The sequence below is a fragment of the Dendropsophus ebraccatus genome, chromosome 12 (genome assembly GCF_027789765.1).
Source record: "Dendropsophus ebraccatus isolate aDenEbr1 chromosome 12, aDenEbr1.pat, whole genome shotgun sequence".
Lineage (NCBI taxonomy): Eukaryota > Metazoa > Chordata > Amphibia > Anura > Hylidae > Dendropsophus > Dendropsophus ebraccatus.
Genome location: NC_091465.1, coordinates 34,505,269 through 34,530,951, shown reverse-complemented (window position 1 = coordinate 34,530,951; position 25,683 = coordinate 34,505,269). Strand labels below are relative to the sequence as shown.

The 25,683-nt window shown below is 42.2% G+C and overlaps 1 protein-coding gene across 1 annotated transcript in view; it reads right to left on the bottom strand.

The window, feature by feature from the left end:
* Positions 1 to 25,683, bottom strand: part of TTC12 (tetratricopeptide repeat domain 12) — a 53,516-nt gene that overhangs the window by 11,743 nt on the left and 16,090 nt on the right. The window contains exons 8-15 of the mRNA XM_069947749.1: positions 20,872 to 20,943; positions 18,672 to 18,732; positions 15,017 to 15,205; positions 14,261 to 14,330; positions 13,236 to 13,324; positions 12,934 to 13,102; positions 5,085 to 5,177; positions 3,257 to 3,320 (exon numbers count right to left, since the gene is read on the bottom strand). Coding sequence (XP_069803850.1) covers positions 3,257 to 3,320; positions 5,085 to 5,177; positions 12,934 to 13,102; positions 13,236 to 13,324; positions 14,261 to 14,330; positions 15,017 to 15,205; positions 18,672 to 18,732; positions 20,872 to 20,943 — 807 coding nt within the window. The remainder of the gene's footprint in view (positions 1 to 3,256; positions 3,321 to 5,084; positions 5,178 to 12,933; positions 13,103 to 13,235; positions 13,325 to 14,260; positions 14,331 to 15,016; positions 15,206 to 18,671; positions 18,733 to 20,871; positions 20,944 to 25,683) is intronic.

Sequence of the window (25,683 nt, the reverse complement as noted above, 5' to 3'; positions counted from 1 at the left end):
ACCTGAATACAAATTTAGATATGGTTGGGCATGGAGGCATACAAGTTCCATATGGCATCCTGCAGCACATTTGCCCTGCAGATGTTGCAGCTAGGCCTGTAGATCCTATATGCTAGTAGGTGGCCAAAGCTCTCATCAAGGCTGCTCCCATTAGTGCATAGTTAGTAATAAATCAGGCATTCCTGCAGAAAATGGCACAACACATCTGGCAATAGGATGCCCAACACATATCACTGAGCTGGTAGTGCCCCTCGTATCAATTCCAGGGGTGACGGATCCTATGTGATGGCTCCCAATTGTGGGTGGTAGACAAGAAAAGTGGGGGCTGCTCATGCTTGATCAAATAATCCTCTCTACTGGTGGTCTGTCTGGGCTTTCCGGAGTGTGTGTGTGTATGAGTGCCCTCATGCAACCACTGTTTTCAAAACCTTCTAACACAGGAGTCTCAAACTCGCAGCCCGCGGGCCAACTGCGGCCCCTCAGGGCACTAGTTTGCGACCCCCACCTCAATGGTAATTTTACTGTAAGTGCGGCCCAGCCCCGGATTAAATGCCTGCCGCCCCGAATTTTTTTTTCCCCCGGCATCTTGCGAGCCAAATGCGGCTCTTTTGATGGCCGCATCTGGCTCGCAGGTTGCCGCGGCTGCCCCTCCGCCTCACACACCGCCCACCAGATGTAGCGCCCGGACGTCCTTGTCCAATCAAATCAGTGCAGGGAGGGAGCGTGGAGCCGCTGCGGCTGCACGCTCCCTGCGCTGATTTGATTAGACAAGGACGTCCGGGCGCTACGTTGGGTGGGCGGTATGTGAGGCTGCCGCTGCTTCCCGAGGTGAGGAGGCCGCGGCACCCTGGGATGTGGAGGCCGGTAGGCAGAAGGAGGAGGCCGGTGAGGAGAGGTAGGATGCCAAAGGGGAGAAGGGGGATGCCGGTGGGGAGAAGGAGGAGGCCGGTGGGGAGAAGGGGGAGGCCGAAGAGGAGACATGGGGGAGGCCACAGGGGAATAGACACTTGGCCTGCTGGTTCCTTGGAGGGGTACTCTGGGATGGGGGCACCCAGCCTGGAGTACTCCTTTAATGCAAAAGATGTGTGTGTGTGGTGGGGGTCAGGCAGTGTGTGTGTAGGGTGGGGGGTTAGGCAGTGTGTGTAGTGGGGGTCAGGCAGTGTGTGTGTGGGGGTCAGGCAGTGTATGTGTGTGTGGTGGGGGTCAGGCAGTGTGTGTGTGGTGGGGGTCAGGCAGTGTGTGTGTGGTGGGGGTCAGGCAGTGTGTGTGTGGTGGGGGTCAGGCAGTGTGTATGGGGGGGGGGTCAGGCAGTGTGTGTGTGTGTGTATGTGTGGGGTGGGGGTCAGGCAGTGTATGTGTGTGTGGGGTGGGGGTCAGGCAGTGTGTGTGTGGGGTGGGGGGACAGGCAGTGTGTGTGTGTGTGTGTGTGTGTGTGTGTGTGTTCCATTCATGTTCAAAAAGTTAAATGTTAAGGAACTGTCAATACAGACATTTGAATCTGAATAATAATAGTTACATTTCTCTAGTCAGCAACTATATGTGGTTTTAACAGATGAAAAGATACAAAAACATTCCAATGTCATCAAATGTTTTTAAGAGCTTTTCTTGTGGAAACCAGCCTCACCCAGACTCTACCTCCAGCGGCCCCCGGGTAAATTGAGTTTGAGACCCCTGTTCTAACAGCTTTCTAACAGCGCTACGTCGGGTCGGCGGTATGTAAGGCTGCTGCTGCTACCCGAGGTGAGGAGGCCGCGGCGCCCGGGATGTGGAGGCCGGTGGGGAGAGGTAGGATACCGAAGGGGAGAAGGGGGATGCCGGAGGGGAAAAGGGGGATGCCGGTGGGGAGAAGGAAGAGGCCGGTAAGGAGAAGGAGGAGGCCGGAGAGGAGACATGGGGGAGGCCACAGGGGAATAGACACTTGGCCTGCTGGTTCATTGGAGGGGTACTCTGGGATGGGGGCCCCCAGCCTGGAGTACCCCTTTAATGCAAAAGATATGTGTGTGTGGTGGGGGTCAGGAAGTGTGTGTGTGTGTGGTCGGGGTCAGGCAGTGTGTGTGTGGTGGGGGTCAGGCAGTGTGTGTGTGGCGTGGGGGTCAGGCAGTGTGTGTGTGTGTGGGGGTTGGAAAAAGGCAGTGTGTGTGTGGGGTGGGGGGTCAGTCAGTGTGTGTGTGTGGGGTGGGGGGTCAGGCAGTGTGTGTGTGTGGGGTGGGGGGTCAGGCAGTGTGTGTGTGTGTGTGGTGGTGGTCAGGCAGTGTGTGTGTGTGTGTGTGTGTGGTGGGGGTCAGGCAGTGTGTGTGTGGGGGTCAGGCAGTGTGTGTGTGTGTGGGGGGGTCAGGCAGTGTATGTGTGTGTGTGGTGGGGGTCAGGCAGTGTGTGTGTGTGGGGTGGGGGTCAGGCAGTGTGTGTGCGGGGGGTGGGGGTCAGGCAGTGTGTGTGTGTGGGGGGGGTCAGGCAGTGTATGTGTGTGTAGGGTGGGGGTCAGGCAGTGTGTGTGTGGGGTGGGGTGACAGGCAGTGTGTGTGTGTGTGTGTGTGTGTTCCATTCATGATCAGAAAGTTAAATGTTAAGGAACTGTCAATACAGACATTTAAATCTGAATAATAATAGTTACATTTCTCTAGTCAGCCACTATATGTGGTTTTAACAGATGAAAAGATAAAAACATTTGATGACATTGGAATGTTTTTGTAAAAGCTTTTCTTGTGGAAAACCTGATGCGGCCCAGCCTCACCCAGACTCTACCTCCAACGGCCCCCGGGTAAATTAAGTTTTTAACCCCTGTTCTAACAGCTTTGTCAGAGCTGTCTGGATGGTGGGCATTTAGTTGAATCCACCATCCTACTTCTCTCATTCCAGTGGTGCACCCCCTCTCAAAGTTTGGCAACTGGAAAAAAAAGCACTTTTATGCCTTTCTGTGGCAAGACCAATCATGGATGGAGGCTTTCCAGATTTTCCCGGACAGTAGATGTCAGGGTGGAGGAAGATCAGGTAGTTGGATCTCCACATGTCCAATTTTGTTCCAAAGAGAGAAGACACTCTGGCAGGTGAGCCAGGGGAGAGAGCTGTGATCCTAACAGCTATCTGATATTTATGGCTATCTTTACATATGTTAGCATTCATTTTGTGCAGAATTCTGAAGGGAAGAAGACGTGTCCTAAGAATTATTTACATAAAACAAATGTTTTCCCAAACAAAATGATTCCCATTTATTGAGACTCGGCTTACAATATTAAGAATCTAAAATAGTTTTTCTTACCAAAAAAGAAATAAGTGAGGGTAGTAACTCTGATGGAAAGCTGGCTCTGAAATACGATCTCAGCCTGCAAATTAAATAATAGGAAGAACATCTAAGAATGCAAAGTGGAGATATTACAGGCCTAAGTTCTTTAACATGAAAACTTGCAGAGAATTGTCTATCCCCAAGTGTACACGCAAATTTTCAACTTAAAATATCTACCTTTCCAAGTTCACATCAGGTGGATAATGTTGAATTGAGCCTGTCGCCTCAATACAGACTTACATTACTGGTTGTTACAGAATGGAGACTGACAAGTGTTAAACCGCTCTCTCTCCTACACAGCACACATCGTCTATCTCTTTCATTAGTTGGAAGAACAGTCTTGGACCTAACAATGTATTCTGCTAGAACAGGACAATAAAGAAAGATCGCAAAACAAGGAAAACAAAAATATCTAGGTAATACTCTGTTCACACTTTTCATTAAGACAATCTTTTAGCAGTTTCCAACCAATAAAACTGTTGACAGACGTGTTAAGAAGTCAGGAGGAGACCAGTGTATCTGTATGCTGGTCTTACCTAACCTTTGCTGGATTTATTTAGGAGGCATATGCAAACATATGAAAAGTTTTGGCTTGCACCTCCAGCGTTCATGTCTTTCCTCAGCTGTCAATCAAATACGACTGGTTTACTTCAGTATATTCTATAGAGCGAAAGAGTCAGATGTTCTGCTGGACGGGCAGTGGAGTATTTTGTTGCACAATCCTCCAGGATGTATCTCAGCATCTCAATCCTTAGACCCAATGTGATTAGTAATATTTGACATGTCTAAGGACATATAGAAAGTTCTGAGCAGGGATCTAGGTGTTTAGACCCCATCCGAGTTCTCCCAGTTCCCAGCACTGTAAGTATATAGGACCATCTCCTGGCACATGCACCGAGCGAGGAGAAGCAGTGCTGAGCCATGTGCCTTTTCCTGCTTGTGCTACCCATCGGTGTGGGACTGAACATCCATACCCCTACTGATCAAAACTTTTGACATGACTCTAGGACATACAGTGGGGACATAAAAGGGATTGCAAATATTCCCACCTACAGAGAATGGAGAGGTCTTTAATTGTTATCGTAGATACACTTCAACGGCGAGAGACAGAATCTCTAAAAACACATTGGGGGAGATTTATCAAACTGGTGTAAAATAGAATTGTCTTAGTTGCCCCTAGCAACCAATCAGATTCCACTTTTCATTCATCACAGGACCTTTGTAAAATGAAAGGTGGAATCTGATTGTTTGCTATGGGCAACTAAGACAATTCTATTTTACACCAGTTTGATAATCTCCCCCATTGTGTGATTTTTAAATAAGTAATTTAGGTTTTTTTATTAAAAGTTTTTGATCACTGGAGCAGTGATTTCCCATGGCCATCGGACTCAGCTCATCTGCATATTGAGTGTACAGATGAGCCGCCAGCCACATCTCTGCGGCAGTAACGGCACCGGGAGCAGGATATGCAGGAGCGGGTATGTATGTGGGGCCCTCTCCAGGGGTGGGGTTAAGTCAGGGGGCTGCCCAGGGTCAGGGGTTCCCTATAAAAAGGGCAAAAGTCAGGAGTAAAAAGAAATAGAAGTAAAAAAAACTGATATATGGAACATTCTGAAGAAATAATAAGCAACCTGAGGACACATAGTAAAAAAAAAAATCAAAGACCACATAGTAATCCCCACGCTTCTACAGATATTTACAGCACATTATTCCTTTCTGAATTCAAAATGATATATCTTTAAAAGCTTTTCACCAGTGTGCGAACATGAATAGATAGGAAAATGGGAAAAATAACCTTCATTACCTTTCCTCCTGTGTTAGACTGTATAATATATCCATTGCTGCACATCCTCTTACATCCTTTAATCTTCCACATGTGATGAGGCTTTCAAACAGCCTATAAAATATGAAAATTCTCACTTAGGAAAGCACCTATATTTTGGATATACATATATTATTACAACCATGTTTAGAATACATTATACCCGAAATTATTCTCTAGGCAGTAATTTAAGTCGGTATACGAATCAGAGGGTTTGCATTTGTCACTTCATTTATATGAACAACAAAACTTATCCCAGACCTAAGATAATATACTATTGTGTACTATAATCCAAACTCTAGGACCCCTAACAATTCCCATTACACGGCCTGATTAGTGTAAAGTGTAAACTTTATAGATCAGAGCTTGTTTACTAAGCAATTACATGGGCTGACTATCGGGCAGCAAGGGCTGCACGGACATCATTAGCGAGTCAAATCCTGCTACCTATGGATGACATCCTTGGCGAAATTCAGTACATCCAGCTTTTTATTTCCTGACAAGTATAGAAATCACAGATATGGCACAAGACAACGCTTTTTTTAAATACTGTATTTTCCGGCATATAAGACAACTTTTTAACCCCGAAAAATCTTCTTAGAAGTCGAGGGTCGTCTTATACGCTGGATATGGTCGCCCAATATGGTGGGGGGGGCTCAAAAATGACTGCATCCCCACCGAATGGGGTGACCAATTTAAAAAAAGAACTGTTAACTCTGTGCGTCTTCTGGACCATTCCTGGCGCAGGCAGTGTGACGTACATCCCCGAAGCTCTCCCGAACAGCCGAGCATCTCATCGGAAACGCTCGGCTCCTGGGAGAGTTTCAGGAGAATGACGGAGGCTCCGGAAGTACCCAAAGCCTCTGTCATTCTCCCGAAGCTCTCCCGGCAGCCAAGTGTCTCCGATGACATGCTCGGCTGCTCGGGAGAGCTTCGGGGGTCCCCGGCGCAGTTCAGTGGAACGGGCCAGGAGACGCGCAAACAGGCTCCAGGTGAGTTGACAGTTTTTTTTTTATTTAGCTGCAGTTAACCCCTGCCTGGGGCTGCAGGCAGGGGTTAACATTTCCCGGCATATAAGGATAACCCCTGACAATCTTCTTGAAAGTCATGGGTTGTCTTATACGCCCAGTCGCCTTATATGCAGGAAAATACGGTAGATGAACATCTTGGCTTCAAGCAACATATCTCATAAAAATGAGAAATTATTTTTATTAATGGAATATGTTTTCCTGGTCTATTATACTGAAAAGAATGAAAACACCTTATAATTTGCATTTCTAAAACAAACACAGTGGGGCTGATTTACTAATGTGTTCCCAGCAGCAAATTGTTGGGTTTTTGTCCACTTTCCCTGTCGGTTTAGTGTTCCAACACATGTACTTAAGGTGTGCGAAAATTGCTATTTTAAAAAAACCTATCAATTCTATTGTGGCGGAATGGTCAGGGATTTAGTTTTGTCCTGTAAAAAACCTTCTGAATTTACTATGGACAAGCGCAAAAGAAAAAACACAACCGACAGCATAACAGCTTAAAATTGACAAATTGTTAGTAAATGAGGCCCAGTGCATTTGGAAACTCTTCAGACCCTTATTTTCTTTTATGTTTATGTTTTATGTTTATGTTTTATGTTTATGGCTTGGTGTTTCCTTTGATGTGTATTGTCAGCTGTGAGCCCTTATATAGACCAGGCGTTGTCTCTTCAGATCATGTCTAATCAACTAAATTTACCACAATTTACCACAAAGGTTTTAATTAGAGTGACTCAAACGTTACTTTTAATTCATCAGTGCAGCTAAAATCACTAGACCAACGGGTTTCACACCATGGCACTCAATCATGGTAACCATAATTAAGTGCAATGGCGCAAAACGCGTTGGTATTGTGATTTTAGCTCCAATGATAATTTAAAAGTTACGTTTTAACCCAGAATTTCTTACATGTCTGGGAGTGCTGGCTGATATACCGAATCTTTTTGTTTCTATTGTGAATTTACCACTGGCTACCGTTGGGATCTGTGCACACACACACACACACCCCTCCACCCACTTCAGTTAATGGCAAGTTGTCCACAGACTCGAGGTGAGCTGACTTTTTCGTGGTAAGAATACCTCTTTAGGGTACAAACCCACACACCGTATATGCAGCAAATACGCAACAAATACGCAACAAATACGCAGCAAATACGCAGCAGTTTGATGGTGAAGATTTAATGCTGAGTTCAGTTATTTAGATCTAATCTGCTGCGTTTTTGTTGCGTATTTGTTGCGTTTTTGCTGCGTATTCGCTGCGTATCGCAGCAGTAAATACGCTGTGTATACGGTGTGTGGGTTTATACCCTTAATAATATTCTTTTATTTGTTTAAGAGATGTTTCACAAAGCCAGAATACTGAGCTATTAGACAGTCATTGTTATATGTCATATCTGTGATCTGAATGTATAAAAGCTGGGTGACTATTTTCATTCCTAAATATTTGCAGCATTTGTAGAAGCCTAATATGAGAAGCATTCACCTAAATTTATTTGCAACCTTATTCAACTTTTCACTGTATTTAAACTTTTCTTCTCTCCCCCAAGAATCAATTAGCAATTTATGATATTGTTTTATGATTCTCCGGGCTGCATTGTACATTCTGTCTCTTTGTGAGCTCGGCTGTCGGTTCTATAGCACTTAACATTTTTTTTTTCTACCGTCAGACACAGCGGGAGCATTCCTCTATCAATTTTAAAAATGCCTCGGCTGGAATTATGAATAAAAAGTGATTGTGATTTCATCTGGTTCCTGTTCCCTTTGTTATATAGACAGTGAAACCCTTTGAAGAGCAAATTACGTCCGATCACTGCTGGATGCATCTGATGGACATAGAACGGACACCGAGTTAATCAAAATATTCTTTAAGTGCAGGTTGAGGTCAGCACATTATCCCAGTGTCCCATACCTCTCTGACGGAATATGATGAACATGATGAAGTACAAATCTATTTTTCTGGAATTACAGCTCAGAATTTTAGATGGAAAATTACTTTTTTATGAACTGTTCAAAAAAGCTTCATCATAGCCTTCACACTGTCTGCACTTACTGAAGTTTTACCCTGAGACCTATTATGTACTTTTGTCTGTTTGAAAGAGCCAATGGAAAAATTTGTCAATTGCTTTTAGACATTGTCTCGACTTAAAATGCTTTAAAAAGTGGCATAGAGCCTTGTAGAGAATTCTATTAAACGTTAACATTAGAAAGAATACCTCCTTGTGCCAGTCTAGACGGTCTTTGTCTAAGAGACATTAATCATCCAGTGAAGGCTTGTGAAGTCCCAAAAGAAGACCATAGTAAAAATAGTCTAAACAGTGTGCACATTGTGCAGAACTGTGGTACATGATGTACAGACTTCACGTGCACATTGCCTAACTGATGTATAAAGCAGATTTATTCTATGGCCTGCACCAGAATAAGGCATATATATGTCTAGGATGAGGACAGACAGCTTTCAAGAAATACGGTATGGTGCAAACATAGACATTAGAGATGAGCGAAGCTATGATCACACTACGTAAGCTATGTAGTAATCACGGCCGTTGTTGAATATTTGCAACAACAGCCATGATTGCTATGTAGCTTAAGTAGTGCTGCCTTCTATGGAATCCCGGCCTGAGTGTATACACATAGTATACACTCCGGCCGGGATCTCTAGCGGCGTCATAAAAAAACTGACACTAAAGATCTTCTAAAGACACTAATGATCTTCTCTGACACCGCCTGTACTGTGACCTGGCCGAGTCACAGAACGGCCGATGTCATACAACTTGTGAACATAGCCTCAATTCGATTCATTTTGTGAATCTGTTGATGCTGATTTGTTAAAGAGAACCAATCATTGCCGAAATGCAAAAATTTTTTTTTTTTTTTTTTTTATTTTTTTTTGCTAATTAGCTGTAAATTTAAATTTTATTAATATTTGCAAATACACTTAATTATTTTTATAGCTGTGTTTTTGAGGTATACACACTTTACTTTCCTGTCTCGCGCCGACTCTTTTCAAAAGAGACGGCGCGAGACAGGAAGCTCCCGTCATGCAGAGCGGCAGCAATGCCGGGGGCGTTGCCATATTGATGACGTCACTTTGCGTTCCACCACTGGAACGCAAGTGAATAAATTAAGATGGCGGCGCCCGGCAGCGGACAAGAGGATTGGGTAAAGTATAAGATACAGACTGCAAAAGCAGTCTGTATCTTCATAAATAGACAAAATGAAGATACAGACTGCCTTTGCAGTCTGTATCTTATACTTTACCTCATCCTCTTGTTTGGTACAGCAAGGCTGGCCGCCGCCATCTTGAATACGTCACTTGCGTTCCAGCGGTGGAACGCAAAGTGACGTCATCAAGATGGCGGCACCGGCCTTGCTCCACCGGAACAAGTGGATTAGGCAAAGTATAAGATACAGACTGCAAATGCAGTCTTTCTTCATAAATAGACTTCATAAAGATACAGACTGCATTTGCAGTCTGTATCTTATACTTTACCTACTTCTTTGTTCCGGTGCAGTAATGCCGGCCGCCGCCATCTTGATGATGTCACGCTGGAACGCACGTGCGTTCCAGCGTGACGTTATTAAGATGGTGGCGCCCTGGCATTACTACACCGAAGAAGAGGATTAGGTAAAGAATAAGATACAGACTGCTAAGGCAGTCTGTATCTTCAGGAATAGACTTAGGGAGAGGGGACCTTTAATAATAGGGACAGTGATTTTTAGGTGATAGGTTCTCTTTAAGAGATTTGCAAAAAAACATGGCACTCACACTTTAGCTGTCTGGAGGGTCACTGGGTGGAAAAAAGGGATTAACCATAATCCCTAGCACCCATCCAATCAGCTGCAGGCCCCTCGGAGATGTCAGCACCTCCCCCTCACCTTCTATATAAGGCGGTTTCTTTAAAGAGGTAGCCAGTCGGCTGTGTGTGGAGGAGAGAGCACAATGGCAGCAGGCAGCTAGAGCAGAGGAGGGAGAGACTAACAGAGTGATACAGGGACAGAGAAGAGAGGAGGGCTGATTGTGGGGATTGTTTGTTGTAGATGCCAACCAAGTGTCCAGTTTACCAAGTAAGTGGGTGCCTCTAGGAATTTATTGGGACCAGTGAAGAAACAGTCTATATTATTCACTCACTGGGCACTGTAAACTCCTATTGAGTTATACCAATTTAATGGGATCATTGAACTAAGTGCGTGCCTTACATAATCAGTGCTTGCACTCCACTCCTACTGTGTTCTAAAAATTTTAGAGAGTGTCACTTTACGCCGCTCATTTACCAATATCCACTGTTGTCCTATGACAGTTAATGTTATGCCCCTGTTCCGCCGATGTTCATTGCTGTCCATGATGGAAATTGGATGATTGACTGGCTGATTGAAATTTTTTTGGAAATTGTGATTTTTAAATTTTTGACACTTGTACATACATACCTTAACAAATTTGCCCTTCTGTAGTAGTCCTAGTAGCTACTATAGTTCGGCTCTTCTATTGAGATTCGTTAAGGTTCAATTTGCAAATATTAATGAGTTTGACCCAAAATTTGCGAAGTTCACAAAACGCCCAGCTGCTTCACTCTATTTATAATAGAGATAGTTGATCATTTTTCCCAACAGGGCTAAAAACCCTTTTCTAGGGGGGGGGGGAGACATCCTGTCATTACTAAACAATTACTTACATTACTAAAACAATGTAATTTGCTATGATATTGTAAACTTTTTTCCAGGGAAAAACTATTGATAGCCTATGCACCGCCGCTAGTACAAAGCCAACTACTTCTAACTCCATTCTCAGAGAAGAGTGGATGGGGACGCTGTGTATCATATCATATCATATCAACTACTGATAGCCTATCCACCGGATAGCATATTCCTGGAAAAGCTCTTTAAACTAGAAAGTCTTTAAATGCGCCGGATTTATCAACGTTTCTAAAGGTCTCCAAACACTTTATACTGACGACAAAACCTGCCGCCAGCTGCAGGTACAGTCAAGAGTATAGAGTGTATGGGGCTCTCCCAATGCTCCACTGACAGATGATGTTGGTGGAGATAGGGGTCTGACGTGAGGGCAAAATCACTACTCAACCCCTTTATTATCTCAACCAGAGCAGTCTGGCTGTGGCTTACCTCTCACCATGGAGAACACAGGAACACAGGATCAGCCTTGCTGACCATTCCTGTGTATGGGGAGGACAGGGGGAAGAAGGGAGTTATTAAAGGTGTATGTTCCTTCTGGTGGACCTGGCAGAAAAGTATCAAAAACCTATGCATAGACAATGCTGAGTGAGTTAAGTAAACCAGTTTTCGGTGCAAACTGTGCCCAATGTTAGGCGGATTTGCCATAGTACACAGTAGTTATCTTTACTCCTGTTCTTCAGTAGCGGTATGTGTGTAATCTTAGGCTAAGGAAAGTGGTAGGAGATCAGAAAAAAGGATGACTGCTTTCTTCCAGAAATAACACTGTTCCTAGTCATAGGATGAGTGTGGTACTGCCGCTTAGGCCAACTCGCTTTGAATAGAGCAAAGCTGCAAAACTGGAGATGCATGGGCAAATGTGATGCTGTTTCTGGGTGGAAAAAAGCTCATACAACCCCTTATCATAGGGGGCTTCCCCTTCCATATGCACAAAAGCAAATGGAAAATGAAAAGCACTGTAAAGAATTGCTCCTGCTCTGAAATATGTACAGTATATGGGTAAAATGTAATACTATGTTATACACTAGTATCAGAATACTGTACCACTATCAACATCAGTATACTGTAATATTGTATCGGGGGGCCACTGTACCACTATCGGCATCAGTATACTGGTATATTGTATATACGCTCAGGTCACCTGATGCAGCCAGCCTATCACTGCTATGCCAACATGGGTGCAGAATAGCAGGATGTGCCAGCCCCTTCCCCACGTGTTTATTGGCTGACTTAAGCCACCAAACATGCAGAGAGAAGACTTGTTATTTTACACCATGTGGTACTTGGTTAGAATCTTGAATACCCTGATACTCAAGCGACTAGAATACCATTGTAATCTAAACTTCAACATGCACGGCAGACATTTTGGGGCCCTTTGGGGGTTCCAATATTGTATCTCTAATTTTAATGGGTAATATGCAGCATGCCAGGCTATCTCATCCAGAATTTTTCAGGGAACCTACCATGGAGGTACCTAAGAAAGCTTAGAAAGCAGAATTTACCCCAGCCTTATACTCTGAGTTTAGAGGTAAAAATTAGAAAATACAAAATTTAATGTAGTTATGAAGAGGTGGCAGCCTGTATAGGTTCACACATAGAAAAGAAGGTAAGGAGGTGCAGCCAACCTGAGCTTGACCCCTCCCCCCCCCCCCCCCCACACACACACACACACCAGCTACTGCAAGAGTCATCAGTGTTATTATACCTTTCCAGGAACAGGATCAAAAAGTGTTTGGGGGCAGAAGTAGTGTTTCTCTGCTCAGTATGAATATTATGTTTAGAGTGATCTTTTTCAATACACTAAATGTTGGACAATCAACCTTAGTTATTACTCTGCCATCACTTGTGACCTTTACAGTTATCGGACTTATACATTTAAGCTTGTATGAACAATGCACTCGTATTTTTTTTTCCCACTGGTCTACTATCCTGAAAATTCAGTTAATAACAGACTATAAGTATATTATTTATAAGGCTCTAAGAAGGCCTCCATTTTTTCCTTTGAATATGAAGTCTTGTATACAATACAATCTCTATGCTAGGATACCTAGCCATTACTACTGATTGCCCTCTCGAGACACTATATTTTACAGAAATCATGGAACATATGTACATACCTAGATGGGTTTAAGTGTTTCAGAAGCAATGATCTTCCGTCTCCTTGTGCGGAATACACATTTAAAAGATCCAAAGTCTTGTTCTGTATCTCAGGGATCTTCGAGGTCAGCATCACAAAGATCTGGCTGCTCGCATTAGGGTGACTGATCAGTACTCGCTGGTTCTCTTCTACCATAGAAAATAACAGTCATTTAGAACACCAGCCATTAAAGGAATGTTTTCACATAGTCCCGGAGGTCTATAAAGAATATAATATTGATCAATCAAAGGAAAATGCTATGTCCCTAATGTGGTCACTTACCATTTCCATTGCAGACTACTTTCCATAAGGACAGGACAGAAAGACACAAGTCAGCTACCATTGTATCTTTTTGCTTAGAGTGTACGTTCCTGAAAACCAATAGAATGTGAATGAGTTCTTACATGAACATAAAGATGCATTTACATTAATAGTAGGCTCCAGCTCCACCAGGGCATGAAATACCTACAAATACTTTAATCTTTTCCCTACTACTTGGTCTCTGAATAATACATATTCACTTCCGCCCGTCTTCATAATAACAGTAACTACACCGCCGAGGACCCCCTTGATTGTAGGTATTATGGTATTATGCACTGGGCAGAACTTCTTCTGCCATATCATCTTCAATGTTTGTTCTGTTGCCGGTAGCAGTTTTAGTCTTTGCCATGTAATGGGCCCATGCTGCGTTTTTGTTGTGTTTTGTATGAGGTGATTATTCTGTCTCTATAATGGATCAATTTCTTGGTTTAAAGGCCTGGTCATATTGATTGGTAATGATTGTCTTCTTCTGAGCTGTATCTATAGTTTTCACATTGTGCATAAGGATGAATTGATATGTTTAGTTTGCAGACTACCATACGGCCATTGTGTTTCATATTGGTTTTCTTTCTTGATATTGTGTTTTGCTGTGTCAGACTGTATGTCTTGTCAAGTATGTCCCACATGGATTGGGGGGGGGGTCCTGCTATTGTTGGATGTTTCCTTTAGTCAGTGTTCCTGTTGTCCCGTTGTTTACACATTGTCTTGGCTATTCTGCTAGACTACTACTCCTTTCAGCCAGTAACTTCTAATAGCAAGTTGCCATTCGCTTTGGGCCTGTGCGACTGTCAAATCTGTCCTCGTGGGGGTATCTGAGTACTAGGAGTGATTTTTGGATCAAATAAAAGCAACTGCTAAAGGTAAAGCCTAGTTCTGCATTCTAGCAACCTATCAGCATCATAACCAAGATTCTAACAGCTTCTATAGTTATCCCATTATCCCAAAATCGTATTTAAGGACCATTATGTGAGTTCTGTGATTCTTACCTATTTATTACACTGTTGTCTGCTATAATACTGAATCCATTATTTGTTCTAAATAAAGTTTGTGCCGTACCTGGGTTAGAAAAAAAGAGAGAGAAAAAAAAATTTAGTCCATTGGGACAACCATAGAACAAAGTAAACAAGACAATAACATGGCTGCTTCCCCCCCCCCCCCCCCCCAGATTGGAGTCATGCCTCCCCCTTCCAATATCTTACTTGCCTAATGTCTACTGAATACAAGATGGAATACAAGAGGGATGGGATGATACCTTTATACTCTACTTAGAATAGCATAAGATTCCTTCCTACAGTACATAGAAAAGGTATTCTCCATCTCATACATGCTGGACATTCAGTTTCAGGCCACAATTCTGCACATTCAGTGCGTTTCTCTAAACCAGCATTTTAAACAACATACTTAAACGTTCCTACATGGGTAATGTATAGCGGGTTTCCTGCAATTGAATCTGTGTTGTGGTCAATGTATCAGTAATTACTACAGGTGTTCCCCTATGAGTAATCACATTATGACCTGTTGGAGGTATATGTGGCCCTAGGTACAGTGACCTAGGTAGCACTCTGATGGGAAAAGTCTTTACATGAGTTGGGTGCTAAACTCCAATGGTTGATGTTCGTTTTCCTATCAAGACAATAATATGCATTATACATAATAACTCTAGTGATGAGGTGGAGTAGAAACTACAAAACTCTGAGACCTGAATTCAGGTGAGCTAAATATACATATTAATAAACACTCACAGTCGTTTACAGCTTGAACTAGAAGCCGTATCCCTCCAGAGTAATAGAGAGGACTCTGCTCAGCTTTGGATAGTTTTGTAAGCAGCTGTGTAATAGATACTACATCTTCTACTCCAGCTTCTAGATCCTGCACGGCTTTCTGCTCTTCCATGTCCTTCTTCTCCTGGAAGTCCACTTGATTCAGGTAACCTGTGAGATATAAAGACACAGGACTCATTAGAACCTCATCAGGACTTACACACACTATTAGCATCTTTGTAATGATAAATATATTGAATAGATAATTGATTACAGATCAAAGAATGTACAATCATTTCGAGAATTCCTTTTTCCTTTGCATGATTAGGACCAATGGTAGATGGAAATATTTTATCATTGCCGTAATACGCACCAAACTACTAGTATTTCTGGTGCTGGACGCTTCTTAAAAAATATAATATTAAAAGTTAAGAGGACTAGATTCCCGGGCGGTACTGCAGTACCGGCCGGAATGATCTTTGCATCCAGGGATTATTCTGATTGCCATCGGAGTCGGGAAGGAATTTTTTTCCCTGATGGGATGGGACCCAGCTGGGTCACAAAACGGCCGGTATCATATAGCGTGTGAACCCGGCCTCAGGCTGTATCCATGGTTTCTGGACTCCCTAGGGTTGCATCTAACTTCTTCAGCCACTGGTAATGAAATGCCAAGCAATTAGACTCGAGCATGCTCGAGTTGCGCTCATCTCTAGTTGTTAAATATATAAAAATTTAACCCCTTCACATCAGCAATACGTACATATACCTTCTCCATGCAGTAGGAACACATATAAAAGTTCCTGTTCTGAAGGGGTTTTAATGTGTGCGGGGTCACTTCAATGTGATCTGTCTCACACACATTAGTGTCTCAGGAGCCAGAGATAATGAATGCCAGAGATAATGAATGGCAGAATGATCACGCAGCTACCTGTCATTAACCCCTTAAACGCCATGATCTATAGTAATTGCTGCATTTAAGGAAGGCAGTGACAGGATAAGCACCTGTCACTGACTGATCAGGACCCTTGCAGCATTGCTGTGGGTTCCCAATCACTTTCCCTACCAGGTGGAGGTAAAATACTTACCTCTGTCCTGTCAGATCGGCATTACTGCAAATGTTCTTTACACTAATTTGATGCCAATAAAAACTATAGATCGTGGCACAAAAAATGACCCCCCCCCCCCCCCTAAACATCCTCATAGGTAGAAAAATAAAAGCGTTATGGCTCTTAGAAAGTGAGGACGAACATTGGTCCAATTTTACCTTGACATCTGGGCATCAATCCCCTTTGGTCATGAAGGGGTTAAAAATCACACTTTAAGATACACTTCGAATATGTTTGTATATACTACAAATAGTTGTTGTGATATTTTACTGCAATCTTAAAGGGAACCTGTCACCCGGCATTCCGCCGCTTAACCCGACCCCCCGGTGCAGCCCTGGATACTTACCCTTTGCTGCAAGTCCTGCTCTGGACCCGGCCCCTGGATGGAGATATCAGCGCCTGAAGGTGAGCGCGCTGTATGCAAATTACATGACATGAGTCCGATGCGTCAGACTCATCTCTGGCTGCCGACGGCGATATCTCCGTCCTGGGACTGGGTCCAGGAGCGGGACTTGCAGCAAAGGGTAAGTATCCGGGGCTGCACCAGGGTGTCGGGCGGGCTCAGCATCGGAATGCCGGGTGACAGGTTCCCTTTAAAAGGAAAAGACCAAAGACAATTCCATAAAGGAACACTGCGGGCAGTGAGCTGATTACAGCCAAGGCATCCTGAGGAAAGAATCCAGCTAATCTTTATTTTTTATAGCTGTGAGACTGACCTTATTTCTTACTCTATGGGATACCACATGACCAATTGTGTAGCGACTCTCGCAGAGTGGGGGATGGCATATACAGCAAAGGCCTGAGGGTTAGAGATTTATGTACTAGGGAGAGAAACCTCTCAGGCTTATCTTAAAATACAGGATGTCAAAGTAAATGAAGGACTTCAGTAGTCTCCTCTCCCCATGTGTTTAATAGGATAAAGTCTGTATGAGAAGCATATTTATGTACAGCCAGCTATAAATACAGCTAGATTATTCATCTAGAAGTGGTGACCTGGCGTTTACAGAAATTAAAGCTGCGAGTAATGTATGCACTTACAGTCATCCTATAAAATGTGAAAAATATCCTCTACTAAGTCCCATTCTCTATATTTATGTGTATGTGCTGTGCTCCACACTCCAAGCCAAATGCGATCTTGGCCAGCAGCTATTTCTGCATTATGTACATGCCCTCTTGACCTGGCTGAGCATGCAAGTTTATTTTAATGGGAAGAAGAGTATAAGCTATTGCCAGACCCTATTGAGAGTCTTAAGCTCTTGTGGGAACTAAACAGTGGTTTTACTGGAGCTAGATAAGCAAATAAATAAAATAGCACCATACTTTAACGTAAAACGTAAAAAAAAAAATAATAATAATAATAGTAATAAAAAATTATGACATGTCTCAGAGGTAGGTCAAAAGTTTTGCCCATTTAGGTTTATAGGAGCTGCAGGAGAGCAAGCAAACAGAAGTATGTGTTATAGCACATTTCACCCCCGGGTTGTCTCATTCTCGCCCAGTTGGTTCTATAATAATTCTATAGGGTTCGCTGTGCTGATTGATGGAGGGTTAGAGCAGGTCAGATCTCCTCTGTTAAAAACTTTTGACATGTTTCATGACATGAAAAAGTAAATGATAAGAAATACAATTACAATCATCTGCCATTAGATGATCCTCTGGCGAGCTAGTTGTACACTTTACAAGAGCAGTCTGTCACTGTTAAAAGCACAGTGAATACTGGGGGGGGGGATTTATCAAACATGGTGTAAAGTGAAACTGGCTCAGGTGCCCCTAGCAACCAATCAGATTCCACCTTTCATTTTTTCCAAAGAGTCTGTGAGGAATGAAAAGTGGGATCTGATTGGTTGCTAGGGGCCATTTCACTTTACACCATGTTTGATAAATCTGGTTTAAGAGTAACTTGGTTTGAGAGCATTGTTTTGGTTTAAGAGCTCCCTGTACTGGGTGGGAGCGGGAGTGGGGAAGAGTCATGGTCTGCATAGCGGGGTCTACAGCTCTGTACTCTGACGCAGGAAGTCTCCCTCACCTTCCAAATCATAGCAGATCCACTTCAGGCTGGGGTTTACATAAGAGGACAGGACTATGGAGGTAATCTCTCCGTAGCTGTAACCTCTCTCTCCCCAGAGAGTGCTGCATGCATGTGCACATATCTGCCCTGCTCATTCCTCCATGCTCCCTGCAGTCTCTGTCAGCCCTTGTGTTTCTTATCCTCTTCATTACTGTACAATAATTTATAATATCACATATTCTGCTGTTTCTGAATGTTTGTTTTATTAGTTTTACATGTTATTCAGAATAATAAATCATTATTTTTGGGCTGTGGAACCAATTGTCTACATTTCTATGATTTCTTATGGGAAAATTTGCTTTGGTTTAAGAGTGGATTTGGATTACAAGCATAGTCCCGGAACAAATTATGCTCGTAATCCAAGGCACCACTGTATGTGCGTGTATATATATATATTCATTCATTCATTTATTTTAAGTTTTAATTTTTGGGGAATAATAATGTGATCGTAAGAGTCACTTACCTTGCATAAGTTTCTCCTTGGCAAAGTCTATGTCAGTAATCTTCTTATAACATTTTCTTGCCTATGGGAAAGAGATGTTTACACACACATTGCATTGCCCTAACCCCTTCCCCCCATACAAATTTTTTGGCAAACTTCTAATTCCTCAACATGATGGGCAGTTTATATATTTATGGCGCTTCTTTCCTAATTTAAAAAAAAATAAGTTTTTAGAACAAACTATGGTTTTGAATTACCATATTCTGACTTCTATAACCTCGTCATTTTTTTGTCTGTGGAGACAAAGGCTTATTTTAGTGCTACAATGTTCAGTTTTTTGGGGGAACAAACTTAGGTGGATGAGACATTTTATTTGCTTTTTATTCCAATTCTGGCATTTGGTGTCATCACCATGCAAGATCAACAATAGTTTCTTTTAATAATTCGGCCAATTCTGCATGAGGCAATATCAAACTTTTTGTTGTTGTTTATGTATTTTATTTGAAAAATAGGAAAAAGCGGGTGATTTTGTATTTTTAAAAAACTTTTTATACGTATATTTCAGTCAGTATATGTATATTTCAGTCAGTATTGCAACCAAAACCAGGAGTGGATTGAAAACACAGAAAGGCTCTGTTCACATAATGTTGAAATTGAGTGGATGGCCGCCATTTAATGGCAAATATTTGCTGTTATTTTAAAACAACGGCTGTTATATTGAAATAATGGCCGTTATTTACTGTTATATGGCGGCCATCCACTCAATTTCAACATTGTGTGAACAGATCCTTTCTGTGTTTTTAATCCACTCCTGGTTTTGGTTGCAATACTGACTGAAATATACTGACTGAAATATACGTAGTGTGAACGCAGCCTTAAAAGGCAATGTGTCATCAGAAAGTGACCTATTGTTTAAATTGTTTTTTTTTTTGTTTTTTTTTTGTTAAACATATATTTTTAAGAAATATTGGTGAAGTTTCTTCTAATTTTCCATTTTTCTATCGATATTATAAAACACTCCTGAAATATTGCAGTTTTCACTTTCATCACTGGGGCTAAAACTAAGCTGAGACTCGCTGTTGTGTCTGTGATGATAAGAGGAGGATGCTGTAAAGTGATCTGTACAGCATTGCAGCGACATGTGAAACCAGTAGAATCAGCAGAGACTGAGGCCGCAATGGAAGTATTACCCCCTGGCAACCCTAACAACCATTCATCACCCCTGTTCTGTGGTCCTGATTGGACCCCTGATGGAAGTCCGCTGCCAGTAATTGCAGACAGGTGTCGGTGGTAACAAACTTACGCCCATATTTACAAACATGGGTGTAACTATAGCATAGCAGCCATGTAACTGCTCTGGGGCCCAGATGTTGAGGTTGCCCACTTAGCTGCAAAACCTTTATATAGGGTAAAACAAGTCGGTAGCTTTCTGTTATGTATCAGTACTATGTGGGTTCTCTAATATATGGCGGTATTATCCAAATCTTGAATTGCTACTTTTGCTGTTGTTTGGTTGTACAACCCTAAGGTGGTGAGGGACCGTCTCAGAACCCATGAATTCTAACTACACATTGATTTAAAAACAGATTGTTAATATGAGATACGGTATTATAAGAGAAATACAATAAATGTGCACACAGATGTGTATACAGCCGCAGTTCTTATATACCATACTATATGTTTTATGGTGATGCATCTTATAATTTGCTCCCTATAGGGTACAGTATATATCAGTACAGATCAGCAACCTTTAAAAACTGACCTAATTGATATATACTGATTTATATATGTAGTGATTAGGTGTGGGTAGACTTTTTATTGCAGCTCCTTATTTATGTTATTTACTACACGTCCAGATCTCTAATTGCATGCATTGACCAGAAACCACCATTATTTATTTAAAGGTAAAGGTCCAGGCCCTGTGATGACAACAGAGATGTACAGCTTTGCTACAAGATTGCTATAACAAAAACCGGAACATATCCAGGACAGATGAGCATTGCTCCGAATAATTAAATAATTTAATTAAATTAAATAATAAAAAAAAAAACTCAATAACTGAAATGGGGTTACTTGTAAACTATATGGGAGTAACTTTCCATTATACAATAACTTTTATTTGCTATAACTGTAACATGAACATCCTTTGACTATTGAAACTTTCATTCTCACTAAGATTGCCTCTAAGGCAGCTATTGCCAGATTATTGGGTAAGGCTTACCTCCTCATAGTTTTTGAGACCCAGATGAGCTCTTCCCATATGCACATAGGCTTTCACACATTTATCATCACACTAAAAGAAAATAATAAAATCATATATGTTATATGTATTACTCAAACTATGATGTACATATAAATAACTACTAAACCAACTAAGTGGGAACTACTTTAAGGCTATGTTCACACTACGTATATACGTGTTAAAACTCCGGCCGGGAATTTACGCAAGTTGCGGCCCGCTACGTACGGACCGCAAACTTATGCCCGTAGTCTACTTACGCTACTCGAGCGCCCTACGTAGCGGACAGCGGTCTTTTACTTGGAAATCTTCAGCTAGCCCCGGACACCCCACAGAACCTTTTGGATCGGCAAAGAAAAGTGGAAAAATGAAGAAATCGCCACTACGTACGGGACCGCATGTTACGCTACAGGCGTAAGCTACGGCATTTTCGTCCTCAAACAATGGTCTGGTTCATTTTTTACGGCGTCGCGTATGATCCGGGCGTTAGTTCGTACGCAGTGTGAACTGTGCAGCCGTACATCGTATACTTTCCATTGTACGCAAACTACGTAAATCTCCGGCCACTTATTCACGGAACGCGCTACGTCCGGAGACTTACGTAGTGTGAACATAGCCTAAGGCTGTTTGCAAAGCTGTCACGAAAGCATATAAAGTTTTGGATCCTACTAATAATAAACATGGTATGTCATGATAAAACAAAATATTACAATGCAATCAAAGTGAATGTGTCCATGTTTTGTACAGATAGATTGCAGTCTTCTCTTTTGGCCCTAAAGAACTAAAAGCTTCACCCCATATATATAGTACATGGAAACCATGTTCTATGTAATACACAAAAAAAAACATTTAGTTTTCATCCTTGTAGGCTAAGTTCGCACAACACAAAATTTCTATTAGTCAAGGCCGTTGTAACAAAGTCCGTGATTAATAGAAATTTTGTACATTGCATTACAGCCAGAGTGTATACACATAGTCAGTTTTGTGTGGCCACTTTTAATTGAATAGCGGCTGCAAACTACTAACTGTTCACACAATGGAGAGTGCGCCTCTGGCCGCAGCCTCTATTGTGTGCTATGGTGAACTGGGATGAGGGTGCACGCGGATTCGCCCGCATCCCAATTAAGCATAAATGAAGTTCATCCGGCCAGTACTGCAGTAACGGCCGGGATGATCTTCACAGACACTGGCCGTTCTGTGATATGACCGGGTAACAGAACGGCCGGTGTCCTACACTGTGTGAACCCGGCCTTATACGGATTTACGCCACCAAGTAAATAGGGCCATCAATGTTGATTTGTATGTTTCAATTATAATTTGCAGCTTTTAAGTACAATAAGCTTTACTACAGCCATGGGGTTAATAACAAATATGGTGAACTGCTGTATCTGTGCTTTTTATTATACCTTAGTAGTAAGAAATACTGTAATTTGCTTTGGTGGTGACATTTACTATACACATGGGGTACTTATAAATGCTTCTTGTACCATACTAAGAATGTGCACAATTCTTTTTAGTACAGAGTAAAATTATATAACTGATAAAAGCATAAGAAAATTCCCCAGTGGCTTATGGTAAATTGAGTATTTGGCAGTAATGGTCAAATGTCATCTCTATGCACATATCCATGCCTTGCTCATGTTAAATATGTATGTATTCTTATTGTCCCTATCCTGTTTTTGGAATTGCCTTTTTGTATTTTGAAGACCCACTGGTGTGCTCACAGCCTCAGTCAATATAGCTTGTCGTTGGTGGTCAATTTATTCTTTGCTGGGTCTTCCCATATGCCTATTTGGCCAAGACGTCAATTGTTGGCTTCTATCCCCTTCCCCTTAAGAATTTTGAATCAACTGCAATAAGTTGCTTTAAATTCATTCCACTTTCTTCACATTCTTTATTTCCTTAGGGCCAGTTCACACAAAGTAAAATCGTCGGGAGGTGCGCACACTGTGTGAACTGGCCCTTAAGGAGTAAGGGTCCCTTTGGGCCAATTATGAGGAATGAGCATTGACAGAAACACTCATTGATCGCTAATCAGCCTGCGTAAAAGAGGGAAAACACCCGCTCATCGGTTAATTGCATCTTGTAAAGCCCTATAAATCATTGTTTATTGGCCGCACATCTCCCTGTGTAAACAGGGATGGGTGGCTGATAGCAATGTATTTAAGTGGCTAGAGGTGGCCGCACGAACAATACGGGGATCAATCGTGCTGCCCGGTCGCTTAATTATTTGTGCCCTTTGCAGCCACGGATTGTGCTAGTTTGCTGCCATGGTTGTCAAGAGGTTACACTTTCTGAAAGGACCCTAGAACTCCCTTAAAGGGAGTCTTTTAGTACATTTTAGCATATTAGGGCTCTATTCCGTGACCCAATGTGTGGTTTAAAGAGCCTATAACAGGGCTCAAGGATCACCCAGGAAAGGCCACACAAAAGATTCTTAGATCTTTCGTAAGGCCCTCCACTTCCATCATTTGTTGCTTACACATCCTTTATTATGTGAAGTCATTGAGTGATATTTTTTAGCAGGTTAAAATAACATGATTAGTTAACATAGAAGCATTTTTTTGTTCACTGACTGAAATGAACATCTCAAGCAAGTAAATCGGTGGCACTTGAGTGGCTAAGCTACACCTTACCCTGTCATAAAACTCATGTCCTGACAAATATTATTTTCCAATTTAATATTATGAAATCAAGGTTTTTCTGCTTGCTGTAATTCAGTGGTAACCTTCCCTGTTTATTACAGTAGATAATACTGCTTGTAATACTATTACAAGACTCAGCTCTGATAACTGTGCTATAATTGTAAGCTACTACTGCACCCAAGTATTCATTACATGATCAGGACAGGGAAGGGTTAAACCACAAGGACTTCAATGAGCAGACAGTGATAGAAAACATTTTTGGTACTCAGGCTGGATTAAAGAAGGAAAAAAAGGAATACTTACCTGTCCCTTGCTCTTTTTCTGCTGTCCCAATGGTGCCAAGGTACCTGCTGATCAGCACTTACTGGTCCCACGTCAATACAAGGAAATGCCCAATTAACCAATCTCTAACTAAAACAGATCATCACTATGTCCAGTGATTGGCTAAACTGAAATGTCCTAAATCAGCAGGAACCTGTACAATGAAGAAGCTTTATTTGCTGAAACCATAATAACTTGTTTTTTGAGCAGCTAATTCCCGCTTTACCAGCATAGCAGGAGCATACTCCTGTAAATTACCCTACCTGTTATATCTCCATCAGCTGATTATGGGGTCTTGGTATGTATAATAGGAGACGTGTGGTTGATGAATGATTGAAGTGATGCAGTGATCATTGGTGTAGCCCTGTGAAAATGATTACCAAACTAAACTTAATCTAGTTGCATCGGACAGCAATCTGCCCATTCATTACCAGCCTTAGAGAGGGGGGTCCTAAGTGAGTGTCACTTTTGTATAACCTGAAAAGGTGTCAGGAGCAGCCACACCCAGCTACCAGCACTGCCGGAGCATGCGGCCAGCCCCCTATGAGTGCCAACAGCATCCCTTGCAACCGTCCCGGCCTGGTGCAGGGAGCGCACCGACGGGATCCCTAGCTACTGGCCTGGTTGAGTTGCTAGGGGCGCGTCAGCTCCTGTCTATGATCTTGCCGTGGCTAAGGATCCAACTGCCCCAGCTGGGCGGCTCAGCTGGTGGCTATGTAATCATTATGACTGGCACAGCCAGTCAGCTCTGGTATATGGTTCTGGGGCTGGGACTCCATGCTCCATAAATACACTACTTTTCCTCTACTTCTTTGACTGCAAGCCTCAGTACATGAGTGTTTTCTTGACCTAGCATTTGTTTCCTGATTGTTATCCTGGTTGTTTTGACTATCTCGCTTTGACTTTGTGTCTACTCTTTTGTGTCTACTCTTGACCCGGACTCCTGACCTTATCATTTTGTATTTTGTCTGTCTTGTCCGCATTCTATGTGACACCTGTACGGGCTAGGGACTGTCGACCAGTAATCCGCTGCCACTTAGGGCAGTCTAGGTCAATAGGCAGGGACAGCATGTTTTTCCACCTTAAGTGTAGAGATTTGTTCTCTTAAGTTTTTTCTATTCCCCTTTAAGAGGCTTGTTTTTCTTTTTAAGTAATTCAAACATTAATTAAATATATAAATGGAAAAGAACTGCCGCAGATGGTTCTCAAGGCCATTGTACTACGCCGCCTCTAAAGTTGTAATTAACTCAATTTAATTTACACAGCGTTTATCTGAGCCACCGGAGTCTTGAGAGTTAGTGAAAAGTTTACGTTTAGAGGAGCGGCTTTTAATGTACTTAAAATAGCTTTTTGAACATTTCCATTGACTGTGGAGGGAACTGAGATTTAATTGCAAAGTATTTCAATGGCTTCTATTGCCACCCAAGGTGTGCAGTGAATTTGGAATAAGGATTTCTCAGTGAAAACAGACATTTTATGATTCAGTTTCTAAAGGTATTAATCCTTTAATTGCAGGATTTAAAAACATCCCAGCAGCTCCGTTAATTAATTTTAATGTGTTTTTCATGATGTTGACTGGGGATTTCTGAATAAACACCGTCCAGTTTACTTTAATTCTAAATATTCATCTAGTAAATGCCCTTGGAAATAGTATCTTACAAAATCAGAATATTAAGTATGACCCTCACGATTATGCCATTGGCTTCCACCATTCCCAACAGTTTTTATTATTCTATAATAATGTTTATATGAAATATCATCATATATCATCTCTAAGACCTATTGTTCTTATCTGTATTCTGTTCCACGTTTTCTGTACAGCTTACAA